Genomic DNA, 25936 nt, shown 5'->3' with positions numbered 1-25936 from the left:
AATTTCATGCACTGTTTTAATAAAAATTATCGAATTTGTCGTCAACATGTTTAATTACTTAAGCATTCAACCCTACTATATGAATTACAATAAATTTTTTTTTTCTTTTATAAGATATTTTTCAATTAACTTTTTAAATAAATATATCTCTAAACTAAACTTTAAGTATAAATATTGTAATATCATCATCATAATCAATGGCTTGACAGCCCAGGGTGGGCCTTGGCCTTCTCAAGAAGTTTTTTTCAGACTAACCTTTTTTTTGCGAGTGTTTTCCAATTGTTAGTTTTTAAGACCAAAAGGTCTTTCTCTAGGTCATCTATCCATCTCGAATTCGACCTGCCTCTTTTTCGCTTCCCAACTGGTCTGGCATTGAAAGCTCTTTTTGTGGTACGGTCTTTGTCCATTCTGATAACGTGGCCAGCCCATTTTAATCTTTGTCGTTTAATAAGGTTAATAATGTCAGGTTCACTATATGAGGGATAAAGCTCTAGATTTGATCTACTAAGCCACACACCATTTTTTTGAATTCCTCCAAAAATACTTCTCAAGACCTTTCTCTCAAAGGTACCCAACATAGCCTCATCCATACAAGATATGGTTCAAGTTTCACAAGCATGTGTTAAGATTGATCTTATAAGAGATTTATATAATAAAACTTTTGTTTTTCTATGAATTACATTAGATTTTACGTATTTTCGAATTCCGTTAAAACAGTTATTGGCTATAGTAATTCTTCTTTATATTTCCATTGTGGTATTATTCCTATTGTTGATTACAGAACCGAAGTAAATGAAATTGTCAACAACCTCAAATTTATATTCTTCAATTTTTAAATGGGTGTTATTGAAGTTTATATTAGTACAGGGCAAATATTTAGTTTTACTCTCGTTTATTCTCAGGCTCATCTTGAGAGCCGCTTTCTATAAAGAAATAAAAGCCTGTCTTAGTGCTATAGGTGTTCTAGCAATAATGTCTATGTCATCAGCAAAAGTCAACAGTTGAACAGATTTATTAAAAATATTTCCGTTGATGTTGTTGGAATCTCTTATTACTTTTTCTAAAACTAACTTGAAGAGTAGGCATGCCAATGCATCCCCCTACCGCACACCATTATTTATTACCATTGGGCTTGATAGATTATTCTGTATTTTGACCCTAGTTTTGGTTTCATTTAGTGTCAGGCATATCAGTCTAGATAACTTTTTAGGTACTTAAAACTCGCTCAAGGCTGCAATGAGGGCTTTTCTATTGATGCTACCGTAGGCAGCTTTGAAATCAATGAAAAGATGGTGTGTATCTATTCCAAATTCTTCAGTCATCTCCAGAATCTGCCGAATGTTAAATATTTGCTCAGTGGTGGATCTTCCTTTCCTAAATCCACCTTGATAGTCTCCAACCAGTTTTTCCACAAATTGGAGAGTGTCTGTTTTATAAAATATTTGAAAATATCTTATAGCTTGTACAAAGCAAGCTAATACCTCTATAGTTAGAGCATTCAAGTAAATCGCCTTTCTTGTATATTACGCAGGTCACACTTATTTTTCATTCCTCAGGAATTATTTCGTGATCCCAAATTGCTTTTATTAAGTTATATATGTACTTAGTCATTTAAATTCCACCGTTTTTCAAAATATTGTAAGATAGTGAGTTATTTTCTTGTATTTTTGAGATCAATTTCATTTTAGTGTGGTAAGTTGATAAGTTTATACAATGTTCCAATTTAGTACTTTTTCTAAATTCTGCCTCAAATCACAATTCATTCTTTATTAATCACTATTAAAATATAAAAATTTAAATTAAATGAATGATTATAAATGCCTGTATCTTCATTGTGTTCGTTTCATATTATAATTTTTAAAAAAATTTTAAGTCTACAATAGGGTGCACTTTTAAATCTTGCGGGGGGGGGCACCTAAGTCTATGTATGCCACTGATTGTTTTTATGCCCCCAAATAAGACTTTTGGGCTGCCCCTTATAAACCAGGGCATTATCCATAACTTGAAATTTCACTATAGCAAATAGCTAGTAGTTAATGTTTTAGAGAACTATTAAGAGGTTAACATGGAATATAACTTCTCTCTTTTGGAAACAATTTCAAAAATTAGAAGAATTAAGAGATATCAGAAACTGTTTTTAAGAGACACTTCTTTTGAAGGACATGATTTTAAAAGAAAAATATGTTACTATGGAGAACAATGAAAATCTTTAAATTATTTAAATATTAAAGTGATCAAAATAATTTTAATTCAAATGTTCAAATTTAAATTATGCTACCACTTAAATATTGGGGACATGTTGGCAGATCTACCAGTTCAAATTATTTTGTAGTAAGTTCCAAAACGCAAAGAAAAGAAAATGCACTTTATGACATATTTATTTCAATTTTATGGTATTAAACATATATAAGTTTTTAGTTCAGTTTCTAAATACGATTTAGAGGCACTTTTTCTGATAGGAATATGTTGCTGTAAAAATCCTTTAATTTTAAGATAAACAGTTGAATCTCGGGACTCTGGTTTACATGTACTTAAATGATCAACAGGAAGAAGATTGAATTCTCCAAATCCAGGATCTGCAAAAGATAATATTTCTTTAGTTCCTATGCTTTATAAAAATTATAAACTTGAATAAAAAATTGCACACCAGAGTGAGTCTGTATGAACTAATATAAGAGAAAAATAGAATTAAATATTGTTAATAGCACATATAAAGAACATACAGAGATAAATGATGACATATTTTACAGAAACTAAGAGAGAGTTATGGAGAAAAAAATGTTTTCAGCACAAAGAGTAAAAAATAGAACTGAAACATTGTAGCAAACAAATGATGAAATTGAGTTTTCTTGAGTAAAAATAAACAAAAGTAGTTATACTAATCTGTTAAATAATTAATTTCCTGTTAATTGACAACTATCAATCACTATTGCAGAACTGTTTTGTACATTAATTCAATTACGAGCCATAATACTATTGTAAAATACCTTTATAGTAAAATAGCTTTATATAATAAGCAGAGATGTTAACCTAAAATTTTATGTTGTCTATTACATATGTCACAGCGAAACTACAAAAATGGAGATTTGACCATATCCCTCAGCTTGCTGTTAAAATAATTATGTGGGGTGATTTCCATAAAATGGCTTTTATCAAATACCTGAACTATTTTAATAAAAGGATGAAATATCATTGTTTAGATGTTATAGTCAATGTAATTAATTGAAGTTTGTTAAAGTATGCATGTATACCACGCAATGGCACTTAACCTTAACAAAAAACATCAGCATAAGGTAAACCAGACAATGACACTCATTTTCTTTTATTAAACTGCCATTATTATCAATAGCCACATTCCATACACTAATATTTCATTAATCAGAAAAAGAGTGGTGAGATTAACAGGAGTGGTAATAAGAGAAACTAAAAGCTGTACAAGTCCTGACTTGTATATTTCATCTTTTACGGAAAAATATGTTCAAAATGAAGTTTCAGTAACTAATGATGCTTAGTATATAACTAGATTTACTTCAAAAACATCATTTTTTTAAAAATCATTTAAGACTAAATTTTTAACTAAAATTTTCTACTAAATTTGGTGAAAAATTTAAGTTTTTTACAAATATGGCAGCAAATAATGTAATTGAATATTCAGTCAAAACAGATTTTTACTTGAAAAATCTTAGATTTTGCAAGTAAATACATCAAATAACTTAATAAAATAATACTTTCTAACTAATATTTAAATTTCATTTTGATCCTAAACAGATCAATCATAGTAAGTTAAGAATTAGTGAAATTTGCTCGCAATAGAAATTTTTTTCCTACATTATACACAACAGAAGTGCTCCTGTGTGAACAAAAAGGACAAATACCTTATCTGTGCCATTGGAATATCAGACTCGTTTTTTGTAAGCAAAAAAGTGGAAATAACTTAAAAATAGTTATCTCTTCACTTGTGTAAGTATAATAAAATTCACTGAATTTGTTTTTAGCTTAAAAATGTTACAGTAGCAAAAACTGTTACACAAGCTTAATTTTTACATTTTATCTAAAACAAATTGAGCAGCATAATACAACAGCTCAAAATGTAGAGTGACAGCAGACTCTATGGGGTACAATTTGAATATTTTAAAGGTGACTAAAAAGATAAAAGATCAAATTTTAGTTTAGTGAAAGTAAATGCTGCACTCAGAGCTTTATGTATGTTTATAGTTTGGCGCACCCAGGATAGGGTTTCCTCTAGCAGTTGCAAGAAATGTTTTTTTTAAATCATTATTTGATTTTCTGAAATTTATTTATATAGAAAAAATGATCTTAAATCTTATATTTGAGAAAGAAAGTTAAATATTCTTTCTTATTGAGTAAAGAATCTTTGAACAGAATACATTAGAACAGTTCGATAGGTTTTTTCTTTTCTTTGAACCCTTTTATTTTTCAAAAAAAGATTCCACTATGTGGGTGGGAGATAAACTATTTTGAATTAAAACAAATGTAAATGAGGCTGTGTTGAGCAGGATTCATACAGCTATCATCTACCCATTACTCACACCATTATTCATCAAAATGCAACTTCGTGCACGATTCAAGTGGAAAAACATGTTTTAGCTTAGTGCATTTCTTAGGTTTTATTCTGCAATATTTGAGTAATATAATTAGAATATATTTCTCTGCAATATAATTAGAAGAAAAAAAATGGAATCGCTTTATTTTGTTAATCTGCTTTAATAGCAATGTCAAGTTAAAAAAGGTTGAATAGCAAAAAAGGTCGAATATAGCAAGAAAAAAAAACGTTCAAAATTACTGAATATCACAGCCTACAACGATACCATATAGTAGGACTTTACAGTCCTCAAAAGATATGTATTCCACCTAAAAGCCTTCTTTAAGAGGGTGGGACATGATTTTGGATTGTATATTGAATTTAAAAAACACAGACAGGAAAAAACTTTGGATTTTTTTATGCCATATGAATTTTAAATAAGATTTTAGAAAATACTTAGATAAATTATGAGAAGAATGAAAATTGATACACCAGTAAAAATATTGTTTGCAAGGCCTATTTTTAAAAATCTTATTTGTGCCTAAGTTTTCATGATTTTATTAGGTATTTAAATCGTTAATAAGTTAAAATAAATACGACAAATAACTATGCCACACACTGTCAGACAATGAAAAATATTATATTCCTGAAGATTTCAAATGAACCTTTTTTTCTGAAATGATATCAAATTCATAGAAATTACTACATTAAATAAATATAATAACAGCAGAAATTAAAGATAAAAATATTATGGATGAGTTCATTTTGTGGTGCCTTTTTTTTTTGGCATCTTGTGATAAAAAACAGGTTGAAAGTTTGGACTCTTTAATGTTAAATTAACTTTTTGTGTATTTCACCATTTCAAGAACTTTTGAAGCGATTTGAAAACTTTTTGCACATAATTTTATTAAATGTGTTTATTCAACGTTAATTCAATGCAAAAAAATAATTTTTAATAATTATTTATAATTATTCATCATTAATTATTTAAATTAAGAATAGTAGAGAAGGTTCTGCATTTTAAGGTATACAAAGTTTTATATCATTTCAAGGAATGTAATTTTATAAAAATAAAATATATTAATTATATGATTATTAAATTATATTGCATTAAGAGCAAGAACACTCTTGCAACTAAACACAAAAAAATTTAAACTATCTAATCTTTATTTTGTGTGCTTTCTTTTTAAACAATATATTTCTATTATAAAAAATTTCTAAATATTTGATATAAATATGAAATCTTAAAAAAATATATATGTATCATAAAAAAAGAGACGCTCATATCAAATAGAGTATAAATAGGAAAATAATATTTTAAGCCTTATTTTAATTATATATTCAATATATAAAGAAAATACAAATTAAATTTAAAAAAATAAATTTCAAATCATAAACAGAAAAAAATATTAACTTAAAGCTTTAAAACCGGCATTGTCAAAAAGTACTTGTAGGAAATTTTTTATTGTTTTAAAACATTTCACTTTAAAATACTGAATATAATGAATTATTTATGTAATAAATCGTGATGTGCGAGTTTTAAATCATGTGTATACAAATTACAATGTATGATTTTTAAATTACATTGCAATATGCAGTGATTTCTTAATTCGTACAAATGCGAATCCCGATGTTTGTTATTTAAATCATGCAAATATAAATCACCACATGGAATTTTTTAAATAATATAAAATATATAGATCTGTGATTTTTAAATTGTATGAATTTGGATCACGTTGTGTGATTTTATTAAACTGCACAAATGCGGATCATGGCATGTGATTTTTAAATCATGTTAATACAAACTGCGATGGTTTATTTTAAATCGCACAAATACGGATTACGATATGTACTTTTTAAATTGCGTGAATACAAATTGGGTTATAAGATTTTTAGATAGCCCAAATAGAGATTGCACAATGATTTTTAAAACACACTAATATGGATCACAATGTGCAATTTTTAAAATCGTACAAATGTGTCTCGCAAGTAGTAATTTTTAGATGGTACAAATATGGATCATGTTGTGGGATTTCTTAAATCTCATGAAAGCGGATCAAGACATGTGATTTTTAAACGGTGTAAATACAAATCTCAATGGGAAATCTTTAAATAATGTGAATACAGATCATGACGTGTGATTTTTAGATCATGTGAAGAGAAATTGTGATCATTATCAAATTGTGCAACATTATTAAGGACTCCAATAGCAAAAATCCATGATAAACTGAGAGTTTCAAGGAAATTTAGTATTTATCACTGAAAATCATGACTTTCCATGATAAATTTTGATCAAGATCTAAATCCATCACTTTCAATGACTTCTGGGTATGCAGATACCCTGTAGAAGAAATTTATTCTCATATTAAATATCTGCTAATAATTATTAGATACTTAACTGCAATGCATAAACGCAAAATCTTTAAAAATATTACATAACTGACTTACATGCTGATTCCTTAGAAACCAATTCCCAATTCAGTAACCATTTAGATTTCTTTGTTTCAGCAAAACTTAAAACTCCAATGTTGTTGTTCTTAACGATCTTCATAAAATCATTGTGCAAAGAAAGTAATAATGGGGAATCTGAAAAATTATCATAATTTATGATCTAAATTTTATATATGTGTTAACACTAATATTGAGTCATTTTATACCTTGCATTAGAGACACCAATTTCTATGCATTGGATGTAAGATATAGTCACATGAATTATATAAATGCACCACGATTGGGAACTCCTGTCAATCAACGAAGCAATAATCTTTGAGGATGACTCAGAAAGAATAATTTTCACAGAACTTTTTTTAAAAGTTTCTATCATGACTCATGAAATTTATGCGTCATTTGGTTTTCCCACCTTGACCATTGAAAGGTATTTAAAATCCAATATGGCTATCTGAGCAAGGAGAGTCCTAAGTAGATTATAAATTTTAACACATTTCCAATATTTCTTAGGTAGAAAACTATGCAATGTCAAAAGAAGACTATTTATTTACCATTATATCTGCCTGAATAGTTTAAATATAATTTTACAAGGCTTTGGTGGGATTGTGATCTCCTATGATATTGAGCACTGATCTGATGAGTTATTTTATTAAATTAACGGGTTTGTGAGAGTAATTTTAGAAATCAGTCTTTCAACTTCATAGTAATCAATGAAGAGAGGTGTTGATTAATTTACTGTTCTTTTAGCAAATTTTATATTTTTATTGAAAAATTAAATAATTATTCAAAATAATACTTAAAATATTGGTTAAAAGCAAGTGGTATACACATGGAAAACTCAATTAACAGCAGAAATTCTCCTCAATTAACAGCAGAAACGAGAATTCTAAATCGGTTTAATAAGACAAATGAGACAAAATAAAATGCATTTTAAATGATTTGTATTCTTTTGATATGAACTTAGATCTAAGCGATGACAAATCATATTAATTACTAAAATAAACACATAATATATTTCTTATCACATTACAATAATTTGTGGTTTATTATTAACTTCCTAAAAAATAACAGAGCGAAATTAGTGTAGTGGGAAGCGCAGTTGATCCGTAATGCAGAGACGATTGGTTCAAATCCTGTGTGCATTTTCATTTTTAAAAACATATAAGAATCATTATTAAATATTAATTAAAAATATTTCTATGCCTTAAGAACTAATTAAAAAATAATACATGATTTACAAGAAGCTAATTATACTTATTTCTAATTTTGAGCGTAAAAATATTTAGTTTTTTAATAGCTTTCTCATAGAATTCCACCGACCTAAAAAAAAATATGCAATTTAGAAATATTAAGTTTTAAATTTAAACCAATATCTATGTTTTAAACAATTCTAAATTATAAAATTTTCATTTAGTAGTAATTTCTAGAAACAATTAAAAGAACAAAATATTATTCAATGAAAAGTCTTTGTCATATCAATTTGTTACATAGAATTTTAGGCTTATCAGAATGAAATAGCATAATTAATGTAAACAACAGTTAAACAAAGGAATTTTTTAATTAACTTTCAAACATATTTTATCTTTTTCTATTAATTTCTTTTGTTGGCTCAATTATTCTCCTTAGTTTAATCACTTAATAATTTTATATGTATAATATTTAGAATGATAACGATTAGTATTTGTTTGTAGGTTCGACATAGCCAATCAATTACAGATAAGAAACTAATGGTATTGCTGAAATTCGCCTAATAATTTTTGGAGGATACCTTACTAAGTCTACAGCAATTTAAACAGGCATAGATATTTTTGTTTATCTCATTACAAAACTTTGTAGATATCAAATTTATTACTAAAGGCGCTGCAGATATTTTTTGAAATTTGTCATAATTAGTTTTGTGTAATTTCACTTGGTTCGTAACCTGTTAAAATGATTTTAAAATTTATGACTTTTAACCTTAGGCTAACCACATCCAGATAAGTCAAATTTTATAAATGTTTTTCTTTTTGCCTTCAAAGTATGATTGATATATTAACATATTAAAACTACTGGATTAGTTTATGAAGCGCATAGTAATTTGTCACTGAAGTATTTATAGATTTAAAACAAAAACAAACTTTGATTATCGATTTAACTTTCATAGTTACCATACACCAGGAAAAAAACATGAGAAATTTTTTTTTATTATTCATTAACACGTTCACGCCGGGAAAAGTGAAAATACTGGTACGGGAAAAGAGAAAATACTGGTAGAAGAACTATTTCAATATTAGATAATATTTGGGAGGAGTTAATCTATTCTCAACAATAACATTCCCTGTAAGGAAATTTATCACGGTGAAGAAGCAATTCTATATAAAAATTGCATCCGTTAAAAACAATTGGTAGTTAAGGATTTTCATTATTCCCAGAAAAAAACTAAAAAATGAAATTTATTGGGTCACCCTGGCGTGAACGTGTTAAATACAGTGGAAAATGTTAAAATTTTAATCATTCTTATTTTTCAAGGAAAAAATAACTTGTTATTAATTGCTGGGCATCTAAAATAAAAATAAGTTAAAGCATTAAGCTCTTGGAAAAATCAAATTAATTTTTACTTATTATTTTTGATACGAGAAAGATTTTGGTTGAACGAAGAGACAGTAACTAGCCTATTAATTAAATCCCGGTCCAGAAAATCTGAAAACATTTTAAATATAAACAAAAAGGAGGGGGTATTCATTTTTATGAGTCATTTATATCTTGCATCTGATGCTTAGAAACCGGTGTCTAATTATGGGATTAAATTGTGATAAGGTATGATTTCAATAGAAAACATAAGCATCCTAAAAGGGGAGTGCTATTTATTCAAGTGCAGTAATGTATACAAAAATCTCTTAAAAAGTTCTCAATTTAAAAATGCAATGTTTTATAATCACAGAAAAAATTTGTGAAGGAGCCTTTTTTACATTTATCATATTTATGAGAAGTAAAGATACAAAAAGTTTTACAGAGAAGTATTCTGATTTACTAATTGAATTTTCAATGAATGATTTATTTAAAACTGAAATAACAAAACAGCAACAATCCAATTTGAGCCTTTAACCATAAATTTGCAAAACATTTTCTATTCTTACAATTTTTCATGCATTACTGCTGTTTCAGAATAAGCAATTTCTATTATATTTTGGGGGTAAGGGAAACAAGATAGAGTGTTGATTTAAAAATATTTTTAGAATGATTATATAAGGACAAGTGTGCTTCTCCATTTTCTTGTTCCTCACAAAATATTGATCTTTTTTAAGATATATCAATGAAGTACATTTTAAGTTGTATGCTGATTTGAAAATAAATGTCTTCTTCTTCACATTGCTTTATAAGTTATCTGATACTTTAGTCAGAGTAGTAATGACATCAGATTTCTTCAGAACAATTTAATAACACCAGAATGAACAAATCATATTGCCAAAATTAATATTGAAATAAACTTAAACTGTTTACTACCACAAAGTATACATTTTTCAAAATATGTCCATGTAGTTAAATTCAAGTACTGACAGATTTGGACATTGACAATATGTCTTTATCATCATTCTACAAATTTTAAAATTATCTGATACTTTTGACTGAGTAATAGTATCCTTTCAGTGCTGATACTTCTCTCAATTTAGATTTATTCATAATCAGAACAGATTATATTGCTGTTAAAATACAATCTTACAAGTATAAAAAGAATTCTTTTAAGAAAATTATTAAAAGAGTTTAGATACAGATGATTTAATATATTCAATAATTTAATGTTAAATAATTTCCTGCTAGTTCAGAGAAAGATATTTCACTACCTTTGGTTATTAACTATCACAGTACAATTGTGACTAATGCTTTGTTATTAATTATTACTTATACAACAAATTATTTAAATAAGATTACATACATTAAAGAAATAGTTTATGTTAGGGATAATTATTAAAAAATTAACATTAAATTATAATTTAATAAATTTAAAGCATTTCTTTAATTTTGATATTTCTTTAATTTTGATATATGAAAATAAATTAATAATTTTGATATAGAAATAAATATAGAATAATATATATAGAATAAATAAATAATTCTGATATAGAAATTAAAAGTAAAAATTTTTCAATCTTCCTGCTCTTATTTCATGCAAACATAATAAGCAGTGAAGGGTAAATAAAAATGAAATTAAAATTAATATACACTCTTCCTTTTTATTTATTTAAAATATTTTTAAGTTGTTAGTTAAAAATTATGCAAAGCAAAATCTTCCAAAATGTTTAAAACTATGAAGATTAACTGTTTTTTTTTAAAACAACAAAATAAGGCATTTAAAATTAAATACATAAAGATATTTTTTGTGACACAATTTTTAGTTTAATTGTACTAGTCAATATGTAAGAAAGATAGCGTAAAACAAAATGTGACTTTTTTAATAATAAGAATTGAAAACAATACAGGTAGCAGCCTAGAATAATTCAAGCACAGTATTCCTAAAAAGAAAGAGGAATAATACACAAAATAATGAAATCTTAAAATAACAAAAAAGACTATTCTGTGTGTGGAAAAGGCATTAATTATCAATATTTTTGTTGAATGTTGAGTCACTGGGTGTGAGAAAAATATCAAATTTAATACTACATAATTTACAGCAATTTTTTAAAAATTCTAATAAGAATTAATAGATAATATCACTAACAAGCTAAAAGTTTTTAAAAAATGTTCAGATTACCTTGCAATAATAGAATGTTTATAAAAGTCCTAATTAAATAAATTTCACTACTATATGCAAATAATACAACTGATACAAATATGAAAGAATGTGAGCGAATTTGACCATAGAAATCCCTGCTTAATTTAATGAATTAATAGAATTTAAAAGTGAATAAATCCTTATTAAAAAAACATTACAAAATCTTTATTGTCAGTACTTTACCTCAATCTTTATCCATTCAAAGATTAAAAGTTTTATTATTTTTAATATGTTTTGAAATGTGTATGATCAACTGTATAGCTATTTTTTGTATATTCAAAAATATAATAAAATATCAAAGTGTCAAAGATAAAAAAAATGGAAAATCAGGGATCCAAAGAAGGATCTCATGCCTGCTAATTTTCTTTCGGCCTATACAAATGTTTCATCATTTTATGTGCAAAATATTTTCATTGAAATTGATCATTCTTTCCACTTTGAAATATGTTTTTTTTCTTTAATGAAATTTAATATATTTGTGTAAAACAGCATTTTGAGAGTCAATAAAGATAAGTAAACAAATGTAAATATCCAAAATATAACATTACTAAATACAAAAAATTAAATCTGCAATTATAACCTCTTTGTAGCTGAGAAACGTCAACAGATGGTTTAAAAATGTAAGAAACTGACTGCATAAAGCTGGCAAGTTCACTTCCTTTATGAGGTACACTGAAAAATATTATCCCAGTAGTATTCTTAGTGATTAAATTAGCTTTGTCATCTTGGCTTTCAGAAGCTTCAATAAGAAGTTGTTTCAGTAGAAGACCTGTAGCATTAATAAAAATAAATTGAAAACTTGGTAAAAAAAAGTGGTATATCATTCTACAGTTTAAAATAGTTAAACATAACTTTTTGATAAGAATTTCTTTAACACTAAAGTTCTTCCGTAAAATTGCTATCAGGTGATGAGGTAAAAAGAAAAAAAATACTCTTCAGAGAATTGCCTTTAAATTTCAGAAGCTTTGTAGACAATTTTTTATTTAATTACTAAAATGCTGTAGTAAATAGAAAATTCATAAAATTTAAAATGGTTATTGAAAAAAATTCACTAATTTCCCCTATAATTCTAAATCTTTTTACAAGTCTACAATATTTTTTGCATGAGAGTCATTCCTTAAAATGGTGACATTTAATTTGTATTTTGAGCAGCAATGTTTTTAAAAATAGCATTCTGTGAAAAAAAGGTTCATCAAGGTACAAGAGATATATAAAAAATTTCACTTCGAAAAATTTATAATATTTTAGACAGAAATATTTTTCATGCAACTCATTTTTTAAACAATAGTGCAACAGTTTAAATTTAAAAAGAATTTTTACCAGATATGAAAGTCAAATTTGGATAATTTTCAAAAATAAGTATGATATTTTGTAAGTTAATTTCACAAATTTGCTTTAGCAAAACTTATAGATTTTGATATATTATTACTCTATATTTTCTACAACAATAGTTAAAAATAGTTCCATAAATGGAATTTGAGTTTTGAGGTTTCTTTATGAAAATTAAACATAACAAGTGATATTTTAGAAATTATTTTCATGAATATTATGGCAAAACCCTATAATTTTTCAAAAAAATTTTCTATTAATAACATTTCGTACAGTTGAGTCACACACTTAGCAATTGAAGGCTGATTTGCAGAAATGCATTTTAGAAACAACAGTAAAACATTAAGTGCTTTTATTAAAATAAGATTTTCATGAAGAAAACCATTAAAAATTAATTTCTAAAAACCGTTTTAGAAACTAATTTTTTAAATTTGCCCCAATGTTGTTTGAATGTAAGTATTTTGAATGATGATTCTCATTCATTAAAATGCTTTAATACATTTAAGATTGTAATTTTTTCTAGGAAGAAAAGTCTAACCTACAGATTTTTTTAACAAAAATGAAATGTTAAAGTTAAAAAAAATTTTCTTTTTTTTACAGTTCGGCAACATGAAACATATTTTCTGAACATAAAAATTTCTACAAGTGTGATTTTTCAGAATGAAACCATAAGCTTAACATTCGAGCTGTAAATTTCCTCAGAAGTAGTGCTCAAATATTGAAAGTTTCTTTCCTTTTTTAGAGGAGAGGGAGAGGTTGAAAATTTCAAGGGGCACTTTAGAAATTTATCCCACAAAATCATTAAACTGGAGCCAACTGCATAGGATTTGAGTTATAATTTTTTCCAGAAATGGCAGTAGAAACTACATTTATTTTTTGATAAAAACACATCTCATACTTATAATATTACAAGGGACATATTAAAAATTACTTTAACAGAATTGCACTATTAAATCCCTTTTTATATTTTTTAGACAAACATAATTTCAACGAAAGTGTTTTTTCTTTAAATGAGGAATAAACTTAGGATTTTGATGTAATGTTTTTAGATGTAACCTTATCCTGTTGAAATTTAAAATTAAATAAGATTATTTTAGAAATTTGCACTGTGAAATCTCTTAATTTTGGATCATTGATATTTTAGACTGTTTTTTAAATGAAAATGAAGATAAACTCTGAATGATATAAGAACTCCAATATCTTTTTTAATTACTTCTTTTATAACACTAGTTTTAATTGCTCATTTTAACTTTATATTATTATTAAATTACAAACATTAAAAAAACTTTCAATACTTTTTCTGTTTTACCTTGATGACACACCAAAATAATGTTTAAAAAAGCATTTATGAATTGTAAAATTTAATTATGAATTGTAAAATAAGCAAAGAATAAAAAAAAAATTACCATACTTTTATATGATAATACTATGTTCACAACTTTTTTATGTCAAAAGTCTATTTGTAAATAATTTAATACAAAATAATAAATGAAAATTGAAATTGAAAACAAAATATTACACAGGAAATGAAATTTACACTAAAACAAAATCATTACTAGATACTTACCTCCCATGGAATGTGTTACCCATATTATAGGTTTTTCACCAACATTTGCTTTTAAAAGTGAAGACAATAACAGTTTAGTCTTGGAACAGAAGATTTCTCTATTAAAAAAAATAAAATGTAACTAATTCTAAATTCTGTTTTTTTTTCTACATAAAATTTGCACCTAATTCATTTAGATTAGTCAGTATCAGCCTTAGAATATTTATTTAAAACAATATGGCGACGTAAGGAATATGAAAATAACATAAAATATGGTGTTAAATTTCTATTAATAAAATGATAAAATGCAATATTTTATTATCAGAATTATAATTTAATAAATGAGAATTTAACAACTACAAAATCTGATACATATTTCGTTTTTACACAGTATTATCTTTGAAAAAGAAAATTGATATAAAATTTTTTAAATCAGATTCAAACTTACTAATAAACATCCAATTTAATGGTTCTATTTAGAACATTTTTTTCCTACTGAAAAGTTCTTGTACCTGGTGTGATAGTGTTTATATCTTCTCTTCATCTAAAATTTGTAATTAGGCTTATGAATTTGGTATAGCTACACAATCCAATTTACTTATTTGTTTGATTAAGTGGTGCTGGTTAAGCTACTCAATCCACTGTTTGGTTAAGTGGTGTTGAATGAGGCATAGGATTATCCCTTCTAAAAAGAACTATATAATGCTAAGCATTTCAATTTGTATTTGGGTTTTCTTACAATAGTTTTATTTCCTTTCTCACTACTTAATACATTTTTGTTATATTTAAAATATTTATTTTTATAATTAAACAAAAAATAACAAATTAGGAAAAAAAGCAAGATTTTTTAATCCTTATATTACTTTTTACTCTAATAATTTGCAGTCAATATAAGATATATATTTTTTTAAGTTGAATATTGTAAAATAATTTTTAATTTGTTGTTGTTGTTGTTGTTAATTTACGTCGCACTAGAGCTGCACAATGGGCTATTGGCGACGGTCTGGGAAACATCCCGGAGGATGATCCGAAGACATGCCATCACAATTTTGGTTGGAACAGTGATAAGAACCTTACATTCTTCTATTTTGTTTTATACTACTGAATAAAAAGTTTTAGTTTGTTAAATCCCGAATTTTTCAGTGTTTCATATAATGACCAGGTTATATTAAAAGCGCCAATAAAAAAAAACCAATTTTATCAGCATTGCTGCTTACAAAAATACAATAAAGATAGATAAATAAAAGACAGCAAAAAGTAAGTTTGGGCGCAGTTTAAAAATAAAACTTCAAAGGCTTGATAAAATTAATTATAAAAAAAATCAGTTCTTACTTTCCTTTTTGTTCAGACTTGATTGATTTTTTCTTGTTAAGCTCAGTGTGATAGTCAATCGATAAAATACGTACATTGGGAAAATCCACTGCTAACCAATCCTAAAAAATAAGGATTAAATTAATAAAGTATGTATCATAATGTAGAGGTGAATAAAAAAAAAAAATTTTCACTTTAAAACAATTCAATTTTGGAAAAAATATTATTTTTATGCCAATATGCGCATTTTTAATACAAAACTCTGTATAGTTAAAAACTGAGTAAGCTGCAGCTAAAATATTTTTCAATAAAGTTAAGAGACTTTACACACACAATGACAAACCATTAAAACTTCTGAAAATTTTGCTTATGATCTGTAGAAATTGTCAATACTTGAGAGTGAAAATGTTGAACACAGATTTAAACATCTATAGTGCAATTCAATAATCAAAGTATCTAAATGAATAATTTCACTTTCTTATATACCGTATTTTCAAGACAAACATTTACAAATATTTTTAGAAGTAATAAACTTTTATGAAGAGGATACAATAATATTTAGCGGAACAAACACAAAAATTTAAAACACTCACTTTGTAAAAGTTAAGAATTATAATTCTTTAAAATAAATAATTCAACATGAATTTGAACAGGTATCAGATAATTACCAAAATAAACTATTTTAATTCTCACTAGGGATGCCCCTTTTTCTGTAAAAAGAATTTATAAAGTGGCTAAAAATAAAAAACTAAAGCTTGCAGAATGCTGTTTGATTTTGCCAACATTTTTAAAAGTCTCACCATGAGAGAAGTAGAATCAAGAGGCATTTTATACCTTTGTTTAAAATATTATTATGCCATTGAGAGAAAAATTACTCAATGAAATTTACTGAATTACAAATACAAATTAAACATTAAAATATAAATTTTTAAACCACGAAAAAAAGAATTGGCTTACAAATCCAAGCAAGTTTAAGTAGTTTATATATTTAAATGTTATGCATATATTTCAATTTGGGTTCGGAAGAAATAGATCTACTTTTGCTGCACTTCAAAATCTAATAGATTTCATAAACCAGAACAAGGTTGAACAGAGACATAATATGGCTATTGCATTAGATGTAAAAGGAGCCTTCAATAACACAAGATGGACAGTGGTTCTAGAGGCAGGAAGAAAGACAAATTGCCATGCGGATATATACTCTCTATTTAAAAGCTTTCTAAGAGATATAACTGTAACCTTCATGGATAGCAATGTGAATGTCACTAAGTCATATAATATTGGAGTCCCACAGGGATCCAATTTAGGACCAATACTGTAGATTCTGTTAATAAATGGGATCATGACAGTTACAAACGACTCACCAGCAAGAATAATACTATATGCAGATAACATAATAGTACTCATCTTAAGAAGAATTTTCTACCACTTAGACAAAGATGCCTCCAAGCTACTTTGTACATTAATATCGGTGCATGAATACCTATTTAACAAAAATAAAATTTGAAAGTTTACTTTCAGCATTCCAGATGAGTTACCAATAGCCCTGTACGAGATACTTGCAAAACGATTAAAACGAACTTTAATTAACTAAGATGCCTGGTGGCTGAGAGGTAGTGCTTCATGCCCCAGGTCCTGGGTTCAATCCTCGGGTCAAACAAGGTTGACTCAGCCTTTCATCCCTTCAGTGGGTCAATAAATGAGTACCAAGTATGCTTGGGAACTTAACACTGGGGGTTTCGCTTTTGGCTGACCACCTAACCGAAACATCTGCTCCTGCAACCCATAGCCCAAGGTCAAGAAAACTGAGATGGGCACAGTAGGCCTTGGCCCTCTATGGGCTGTTGTGCCACTGAGTTTAGTTTAGTTTAATAAACTACTTTAATTCATAATTTTATCATTTATTCTCAATTAAGGATACTGACTCATTTAATCCCATTCTTGCTCTCCTTATTATAACATTATACGATAATCCTATTTTTTTAAATAATTTTATAACGAAGATAATTTCAATTTTGCAAAGTTGATTTATTTCACAATTGTTATTTTGTTTACAGTTCCAAGTACTAATTGCACACTCAACTGCTTTAGTTTTTTTTTTAATTAGAAAAGTTTGGTAAAAAACGTACTGAAATATAAATATTCATCAAACAGGCCATGAAGTACAGTATAGTATCCCAAATCCGGCACTCGCGGGACCGACGAAATTTCGTATTCCGGAATTTGCCGAATTTCGGAAATTCCAGTGCGGTGGCAAAATATTACGATAATTCAATTATACTGTTAATTTCAGAAAAACCAATAAATTTAGTTAAGTTTTGATTGCAGATTATGATGGGGTGAAAACTGTCCCATTTTAAGAAATTTTATTAATTAAAATAATAATCTATATAATAGAAATAACGATATATATTTTTTAAATATACTAAACGACTTTCAAATATTCACTATTTCGATGCAGTAGATGGAAGTTTATGATTAATAATGTAAATTTAAAAGAACAAAAGAAATAAATACTCGTTTTTTAAATGCTATTATTTTTATTACTGGATATAAACATATCACCTTTAATTGCTTACTGTTCTTTTAACAAAATTTCTTGAATTTTATACACAGATAAAATGCTATTTTCTTTGTCGAGATCCACGTTAATGATTTTTTTATCTGTCAATTGCAGGGTAAATGGCGAATTTTCTTCAATTGATAGGCAGTCTTCAATCATGTTTTTGTCGAGAACATTTTTTATTTTGCTTGAAGTAGCGTAATCTAAAAGTTCTTGAATCATTTCATTTTCTGGAGAAATCTGAAAAATTCTTGTACTTCGCTTTTGCCCTCGATGAAAATGGAAGAGGGCCACAATTGATAAGGGTTTCTTGCATGACTGATTACCATGCATTTGCAATGCTCAATAAAGCATCTTTTAGGTAGAAACTTTTTTGAAAAGTTTGGATGGTGCCATCAGAAATGCAGTTGTTAAGGCAGTTTCGGATGAAATCCCTTTTATAGAAACATTTTAATGAATTCAAAATACCTTGATCCATGGGATGCATTAAAGATGTGCAGTTAGGAGGTAAAAATATGATCCATGCGTAATCCTTTTCAAGAATCTCAGCGCTTGGATGAGTTGAACAACTGTCTAACACTAGAAATATTTTGGAATCATCTGAATTCATCATCTGAATCAATTTGGCTTCAGGGAGAAAGTGACCCTTAAACAAGTTCATAAAAATTTCCTGCGTTATCCAGGCATGTTTATTGATCTTATAAATAATGGGCAATATCTTGGTGTTTTTTAGAACTCTAGGGTTTTCAGGGTTACCACTTTTGCCCATAACTAGTAATTTTCACTTATGTGTATCTTTCACATTGCTACATCCATGAATAGCAATTCTTTCTTTGCAATCTTTCACTCCAGAAGGGGCACTTTCTTCTGGTGCAACATACGTTTTTCTAGAAATGTATTTCCAGAACAACCCAGTTTCATCCGCATTGTAGACTAAATCTGGAGAGTACCTTTCTTCAGACATAATGTTTGTAAATTCCTCTAGAAACAATTCGACGTTTTCAATATCTGTCGAAGCTTTATCACCTGAAATGCTTAAAATTTTTATTCCGTGTCAATTCCTAAATTTGTTAAACCATCCTGAAGAATAATCACAACCAGTTTCCGATTCTAGGAGTTTATGAAACTCTTTTGCTTGTTCCATTATAGTTGTCCGATTCAAAGGAATCCTTTCGGCACAACTTTGCCTTATCCATTCCATCAACACTTATCCAAATCTTTATTTTTGGAACCATGAAAAGTTTTTCGGTCTTTCATTAGTTTGGGAGAATCACTTTCGGGATAAAAATCCAAAATTGCAGCCTTTTGTTTCTTCAAGTCGTAAATCATTGAGCCTTCAACACCATATTCCTCGAAAAGCATTTTTACAGGTGTTCTACTGTCTAACTGTTTTAGAAATTCCACTTTCTGCGACGAACTACGAAATAATCATTTCTTCTTCGGAGCGAGATCATTGTTCTGGTTTTTCTTTTAGATAACATTTTGTTTTAACAAAAGATGCTCACCTCATAAAAATAATAATAAGCTAACAAGGAACTACAAAAAAAGTAACAATTAATGCTAAGAAACTAACAATGAATAACAACAAAAAACAAGCTAACAACTAATAAGGATAAAAAAACAAGCTAACAATTAACAAAAAAATACAAATTAAGTTAATAACTAATAAAAAAAAAACAAGCGATGCGAGAGAAAGAAAACGATATGAGAACTGCACAAGAGTAAGGACACTATAGCAATGACTAGGAGACTCAAAGACCAGATAGAATTCATTTTGTACCCCACATGTTAGTTTCAATGTCAACTGGGTGTGGCCAATTTATGGTCAAACAGGAGAAGGAAATGTAGGGACAAACTAGTAGAGCACATGCCAATATTGATTGATCAGTTTCTCCTAACTTACATTTCTATAATTTGTTCATTGGAAATGCAGGTGTTTTTACTTTTCACTTTCACTTTATTTTAAACTGCTTTAGGAGCAGATGTTTTGTTTGACACAAATTTATTGCTTTTTTTCATGCTTTTTTTATTTTTAAAAGATAAAATAAAGTTACTTACTTTAAATAAGAAGAGATAAGCAGAGATTAAACAAAAAGAGAATAAATAAATTCCAAATAAAAGGAGAATATAACGGATTTTTTTTTCTCTTATCAATAAAAATTTCTTTAAAAAAATATTAGATCGGATTAAGAGCTGAATTTTAGGTCCTGCCAGATTTCAGGATGCCGGATTAGGGGTCCCATACTATATTTTAAAATATAAAGTAATTTCAATTTATAGATAATTTCAATTTTACAAAGTTGATTTATTTCACAATTGTTATATTATTTACAGTTCGAAGTACTATTTGCACACTCAAAATGCTTTAGTCTTCTTTTTAACTTAGAAAAGCTAGGTAAAAAATATACTGAAATAATTCCTCAACCAGGTCATGAAGTATTTTAAAATATTTATGTAATATAATATTTTTTCATATGAGGTACAAACTAAAACAATAACAATACACGTATTTAAGTTTCTTAGAAATTCTGGAAAAATATGTTGATAAATAGTTACTAAGAGACTACATTCAAGAAGAAAAACTCTGTATTTCTTTAATGTAGACAAAGGAAGAATGCTGGTGGTTAGTCCCAAGATCGAGAAACAATGGAACATGTTATTACTTTTTCTATCATTGAAAGCTTAAAAAGAAACATCCGGTTTCTAGTTCATTTCACTTTCAGGTAGGTAAAATAAGAAAATAAAGTATGTTAAGCTTACATAGCCATTGTTTAATGACAAAAGAAAGGAAGTTTTTTGTGTTCATTGTTTATTTGCATTTGAGCAAAATGAAAAAGGACAATTTTTGGGCGATTGGCATTTTAAGGGAAAACTTTGTTTTCAAAATGTGGTTACATTAATAAACTTAAATTTCTTGAAATACGGTTTCATTTGCAGAGCCATCTAATGTTAGAAAAATTTAAGTAAAAAAAGCTGTCAAGGAAAAAAATATTCCGTCACATTATCAGTATCACTCAAATTATCACTTCCTTAACAGATTATCCATGGATAATGCAGCAGAAGTTATAGTAGCTTAAAATATAGTAATGAGTAATAAATATCTGTTCGAATTATAAGAATTTTTCGGTTTCATGAAAGCAAGAAAGAAAAATATAAATTATTTTAGATCAAACGGAAAAAATAATAAAAAGTGCAAAGAAATTTACCTTTGGCCAGCAAAATGTATAAGAATGAAGATAGTGACTAACTAAGCTCGAGAAATCTAAAATATTAGAATCAACTGGATTATAATCTCTAATGTATTTTTTCATATTATCACTTTGTCTCCATGTCCAAAATGTAGCACCATTTATACCGTGAATAAATATGACATCAGCATCCAACTTTCTGTCACTAAAAATAATATATACATTATTTTTTATCTTGTTCTAGTTTAAAGCCATATTACATTAATTTCTTAAAAAAAGTGTAAAATCAATTTTTAAATAATTTAAAGAAGAAAAGTTAAATGCTTGAAAACATCACCTGTGAAACTCAACATAAATGTATTTCAACTGTTTAAATAATACAGGTTAAAATATCTTATTTTTACAAGAATATAGAATAGATATTGAGAATATTTTTATTAGAATATAGGGACCAAGACAGTTTTCTCATTAAATCAGGGTACTTGTAAAGCCTGAGTCAGCAGAAATTATGAGAAGTAAAAATTATAATGTGCTGCGTAAACAATCAAGAAAAAGTTTAAAAACAGCCAACTTTAAAAAAAAAATTTTTTTTAGACTGATTGGAATGTTTGAGTTTATTTTTCTGATTGTACCTCTGCAATCCTTTAAAGTACTACACAGGGCTTGAAATACACAGTTACTAAAACTTATTAATTCCAGAAAAGGTTGCAATTTCTCTGCATTTCTACATATTAAAACAAGGATAACAATATCAGACTCTGCATTTTACAAACATTTTGTGAGGAACATGCAAGCAGGCACATGATCAGCGCATGATCCAGAATATATTGCATGGATTACATTGTGACATGTTCTGTTACCTACTAAAATTATTTGTTTCGTGGTAAGACATATGAGGAACGTCATATTTGTTTTTGTGTACTTTAGTGATTCACAATTTTTTATATTCTAAGACAGTAACTTTTTTAAATCTGGAGAGATTTAATTTTTTGCCTATTTATGTAGAATTAACTACTGTTTCGTAAAAAGCTAAACCAGTTTTTAGAAGAAAAGGTACTAAAGATGGATTTAGCACAAACTATGATTGCTTAAGCAGAAAACTATGACTGTGAGCAGTACTAAAAGAACAAAAAGATACACAAAACAAATTTCAAACACACCATTGTAAATGCAATGGATTAAAATTTTTCGCTCAGAAAAAACAAGGTCTATTGACAAAAAAAAAGATATATTGACAGCATATATTAAAAGCAACATAGAGAATAAGCAATATTCTATAAGGGTTTTTTTATCTTTCGTTTAATGAGATTTTTTTCTTCTAAATGACAGAATCCCAAAAAATGAACTTTCAATAAAACATAAAAAATTCATTCAAGATGTATCCATAACTTTCCCAAACATGTCCACATTTATTTTGTACTTATATCATACATTTAACATAAATAGAAAACAGAAATATGTGTCCCTTTTCAATATTAACAAAATATTTAAAATTGCATCCCTATATTTTACTCTATCTGAAAATTTAACAATTTGCCAGGTACATTAAATAAGATTTCTCACTTAACTGGAAGCAGTAAAATATAGTGAGGGATATAATGCAAAAATGAAGAAAAAAATCCTTATTAAATAAACAGACAAGCTTATTTTAGATTATTACAAATTTACATATGATTGCCAGATTAATTTGTAAATTAAGTACATCACAGACAAGATTTAGTTTAGATCATTATTAATTCTTATATGATTGTTAAATTACATACAAGCTTTAATTTAAATTATAGTTAATTATAAAATGAAAAGGGAAAGGCCAAAAATTATTTAATAAAGATTGATTAAAGAAAAAATTAAAACAGTAAATATGAAATATATTGAGAAGTTAAGTACACAGTGGAATACGGTTTAAAAAGTATTTATTTTCTGTTTTTTAAGTTCATATATATATGGCACAATATACTTTTTAAGAATTAATAAAGGCATTGTATATCACGCTAAGATACAAAATTATGCAAAATCAATCCATTTTTTTGGATTTTTGCTGTTTCCAGTTGCACAGAGAAAAGAAGAAAAAAAAATTTCAGACTTTTCATGCTTCATATTTCTTAAAAAATAGACATTTATTTACACGAAAAATATGATTAACTTATATATCTATATCAATTAAAATATTATAACACATTTTGTCACCTATAGCCTGTTTGAGATACAATAGATCATCTCAACTGAAGCACGGTGCACCATGTGAAAAAATAAAGTACCATGGTTGACTTTTCCCGGCTAAATTATCTTCTAAAGTGCAAAAAATTCTTTAAAAATGAGTGTTGTTTCAGAAAATGTATACAATCATTTGGAGAACAATTAGATAGTAAACATTTATGAGGAAGAAAAAAAGTTTTTAACTAAATAGTAAGAAAGGCTTAATTTTAGATCTAAAAAAATTCTTTCAATATTGATTATTGGAAATATGAATGCAAAATTGAGAAAAGCAATATAGTTTGAACCATTTTTTGGAAATTTTAGTTTGCATGATGTAAGTAATGACAATAGCAGTAGATTTGATGATTTTGCTGCAGCTTATTGTATGATTGTTGGAAGCACATGCTTTCAAAGAAAGAATATATATGGAATAGTGGTGTAAAATCATGAACATTGATTGTGTCTAAATTAGTTCTGTTTTGCAGTGGACAAACTCTGAATTACACTATACTAGTCAAAAAGGACTTACCATATTGATGTGTTGTTGAATAATTCACAGCATCTGTGTTAATAAGTCTGTTTCCCTATATCAACTTTCAAATATTCTCCTGTTTTTAGACAATCCTTGTTTATTGGTTATTAGTGTTATAAAGATTATTTCTAGTCTAGCTTAGTTTACGTTTATTAAAATTTCATACCCTAACAAACAATAAGAATTTTGTCTAATAGAAGCACTGTGCTGTTTTCTCTCGATAACCTCTGCTCTCAGGGCACCACCCTAGGCTGGGCTCACAAATGCTGCAGTGCAGCAGAGGAAGAGGATAACTACAAGGGTGAAGATAAATACAAGGCTGAACAAATGTTCTAACAGACTCCTTTTCCAGAACACAAGAAGTTTTATTTCCATATTTTGTAAAAATTTTGAAGACCCTTTATATAAAAACATTGTTCTTATATCCAAACAACGAAATTCTCTGCAATTTTTTTTTACAGATAAACAAATTAATAAGCATTATATTTTTTATAAGGAATTTTGGTATGACTGTCAGCAGTTAAGAACCCTGGACAATTCTCTCTATATATCTCTCTTCCTTGAGTACAACACTGATTAAATCACATGTAAATTACATGCATAATTTTCTTAAATTATCATATGAAACAGAAAAGCCTGCTATTTTTTCACTAAAATTTTAGTATTTCTAAATTTTGCATAGCATTAATTTGTGTACCCAGTTTTACCCCACTCAAGGGGTAAGACCATGTGCTCTTACATTGCTAGACTGCGTGGAAAAATTTCATGTGAGAAAAAGTCAAGGTGAGAAAGTAAAACTCTTTGATTATCTAAAACTGAAGGATGGAAAGACTAAAATCGAATACAGTAAAGCACTTGATAATCTTTTAGTGGAAAATTCAACTGATAATGATCTTAAAGTAAAATAGACAAATATTACGAATAATATAGTGAAAGCAACAGATACAGTTTTTGGAAAAGCTAGTAAACCATAACATAAAAATTGGTATGAAAGTATACTAGCATGCATGAGAATCCCTTACTTTTTCGTTTCTTTATAATTTTCACCAAGTTCCCGATTTTTGTTTGATTTCCACTATAATATGGTAAGTTGTTAAAAAAAAATTCATGAGTTGGTAGTTAATATTTAAAATAATGAGCACATATTATATAATTGGAACACAAATGCTATTTCAAGAAAGAGATCCCTAAATTTGCTCAAACTATCAAAGAATTAGTATCTTTTGTATAACATATAAAACACCTCATATATTTTTTTGAAAGACTTCCATATTTTCTTTTGAAAGACTATATTGGCTCCTAAGTGAGGATGTGGCTACTCAATACTCAATGTGGTTTTCAAATCAACCATTGATATATTTTTTACATTGATTTATAATAATTTGGTATTGATATTCATTATTTATTGCTTGATTTTTGTGCTGCTCTTGATAGCATTAACTTAGAAAAGTTGTTAGAAGCAATGAATGCACTTGGTAATCCAACTAAACTTATCTTATCAGTTAAAGCTACTGTTGCAAATTCAAAAAA

The 25936-nt window shown here is 27.3% G+C and overlaps 1 protein-coding gene across 6 annotated transcripts in view; it reads right to left on the bottom strand.

Moving 5' to 3' along the window:
* Positions 1 to 2360: 2360 nt before the first annotated feature.
* The window catches only part of LOC107455086 (protein SERAC1), a 47630-nt gene continuing 24054 nt past the window's right edge, over positions 2361 to 25936 (bottom strand). For 3 of the 6 annotated variants that reach the window (XM_043056312.2, XM_043056318.2, XM_071188221.1), the window contains 6 exons: positions 21697 to 21883; positions 15949 to 16049; positions 14638 to 14735; positions 12322 to 12510; positions 6992 to 7129; positions 2361 to 2576 (listed from right to left, as the gene is read on the bottom strand). In XM_043056312.2, the coding sequence (XP_042912246.1) occupies positions 2389 to 2576; positions 6992 to 7129; positions 12322 to 12510; positions 14638 to 14735; positions 15949 to 16049; positions 21697 to 21883 (901 nt within the window). In that variant the 3' untranslated portion in view covers positions 2361 to 2388. Of the gene's footprint in view, positions 2577 to 6991; positions 7130 to 11359; positions 11482 to 12321; positions 12511 to 14637; positions 14736 to 15948; positions 16050 to 21696; positions 21884 to 25936 lie in introns of those variants that run through there. The other 3 variants (XM_043056324.2, XM_071188219.1, XM_071188220.1) reach the window with 2 other exon arrangements.

Source organism: Parasteatoda tepidariorum, chromosome X2, assembly GCF_043381705.1.
Source record: "Parasteatoda tepidariorum isolate YZ-2023 chromosome X2, CAS_Ptep_4.0, whole genome shotgun sequence".
In the NCBI taxonomy this organism is placed as follows: Eukaryota; Metazoa; Arthropoda; class Arachnida; order Araneae; family Theridiidae; genus Parasteatoda; species Parasteatoda tepidariorum.
Note: the sequence above shows the minus strand (reverse complement) of the source record. Positions and strands in the feature narration are given on the sequence as shown.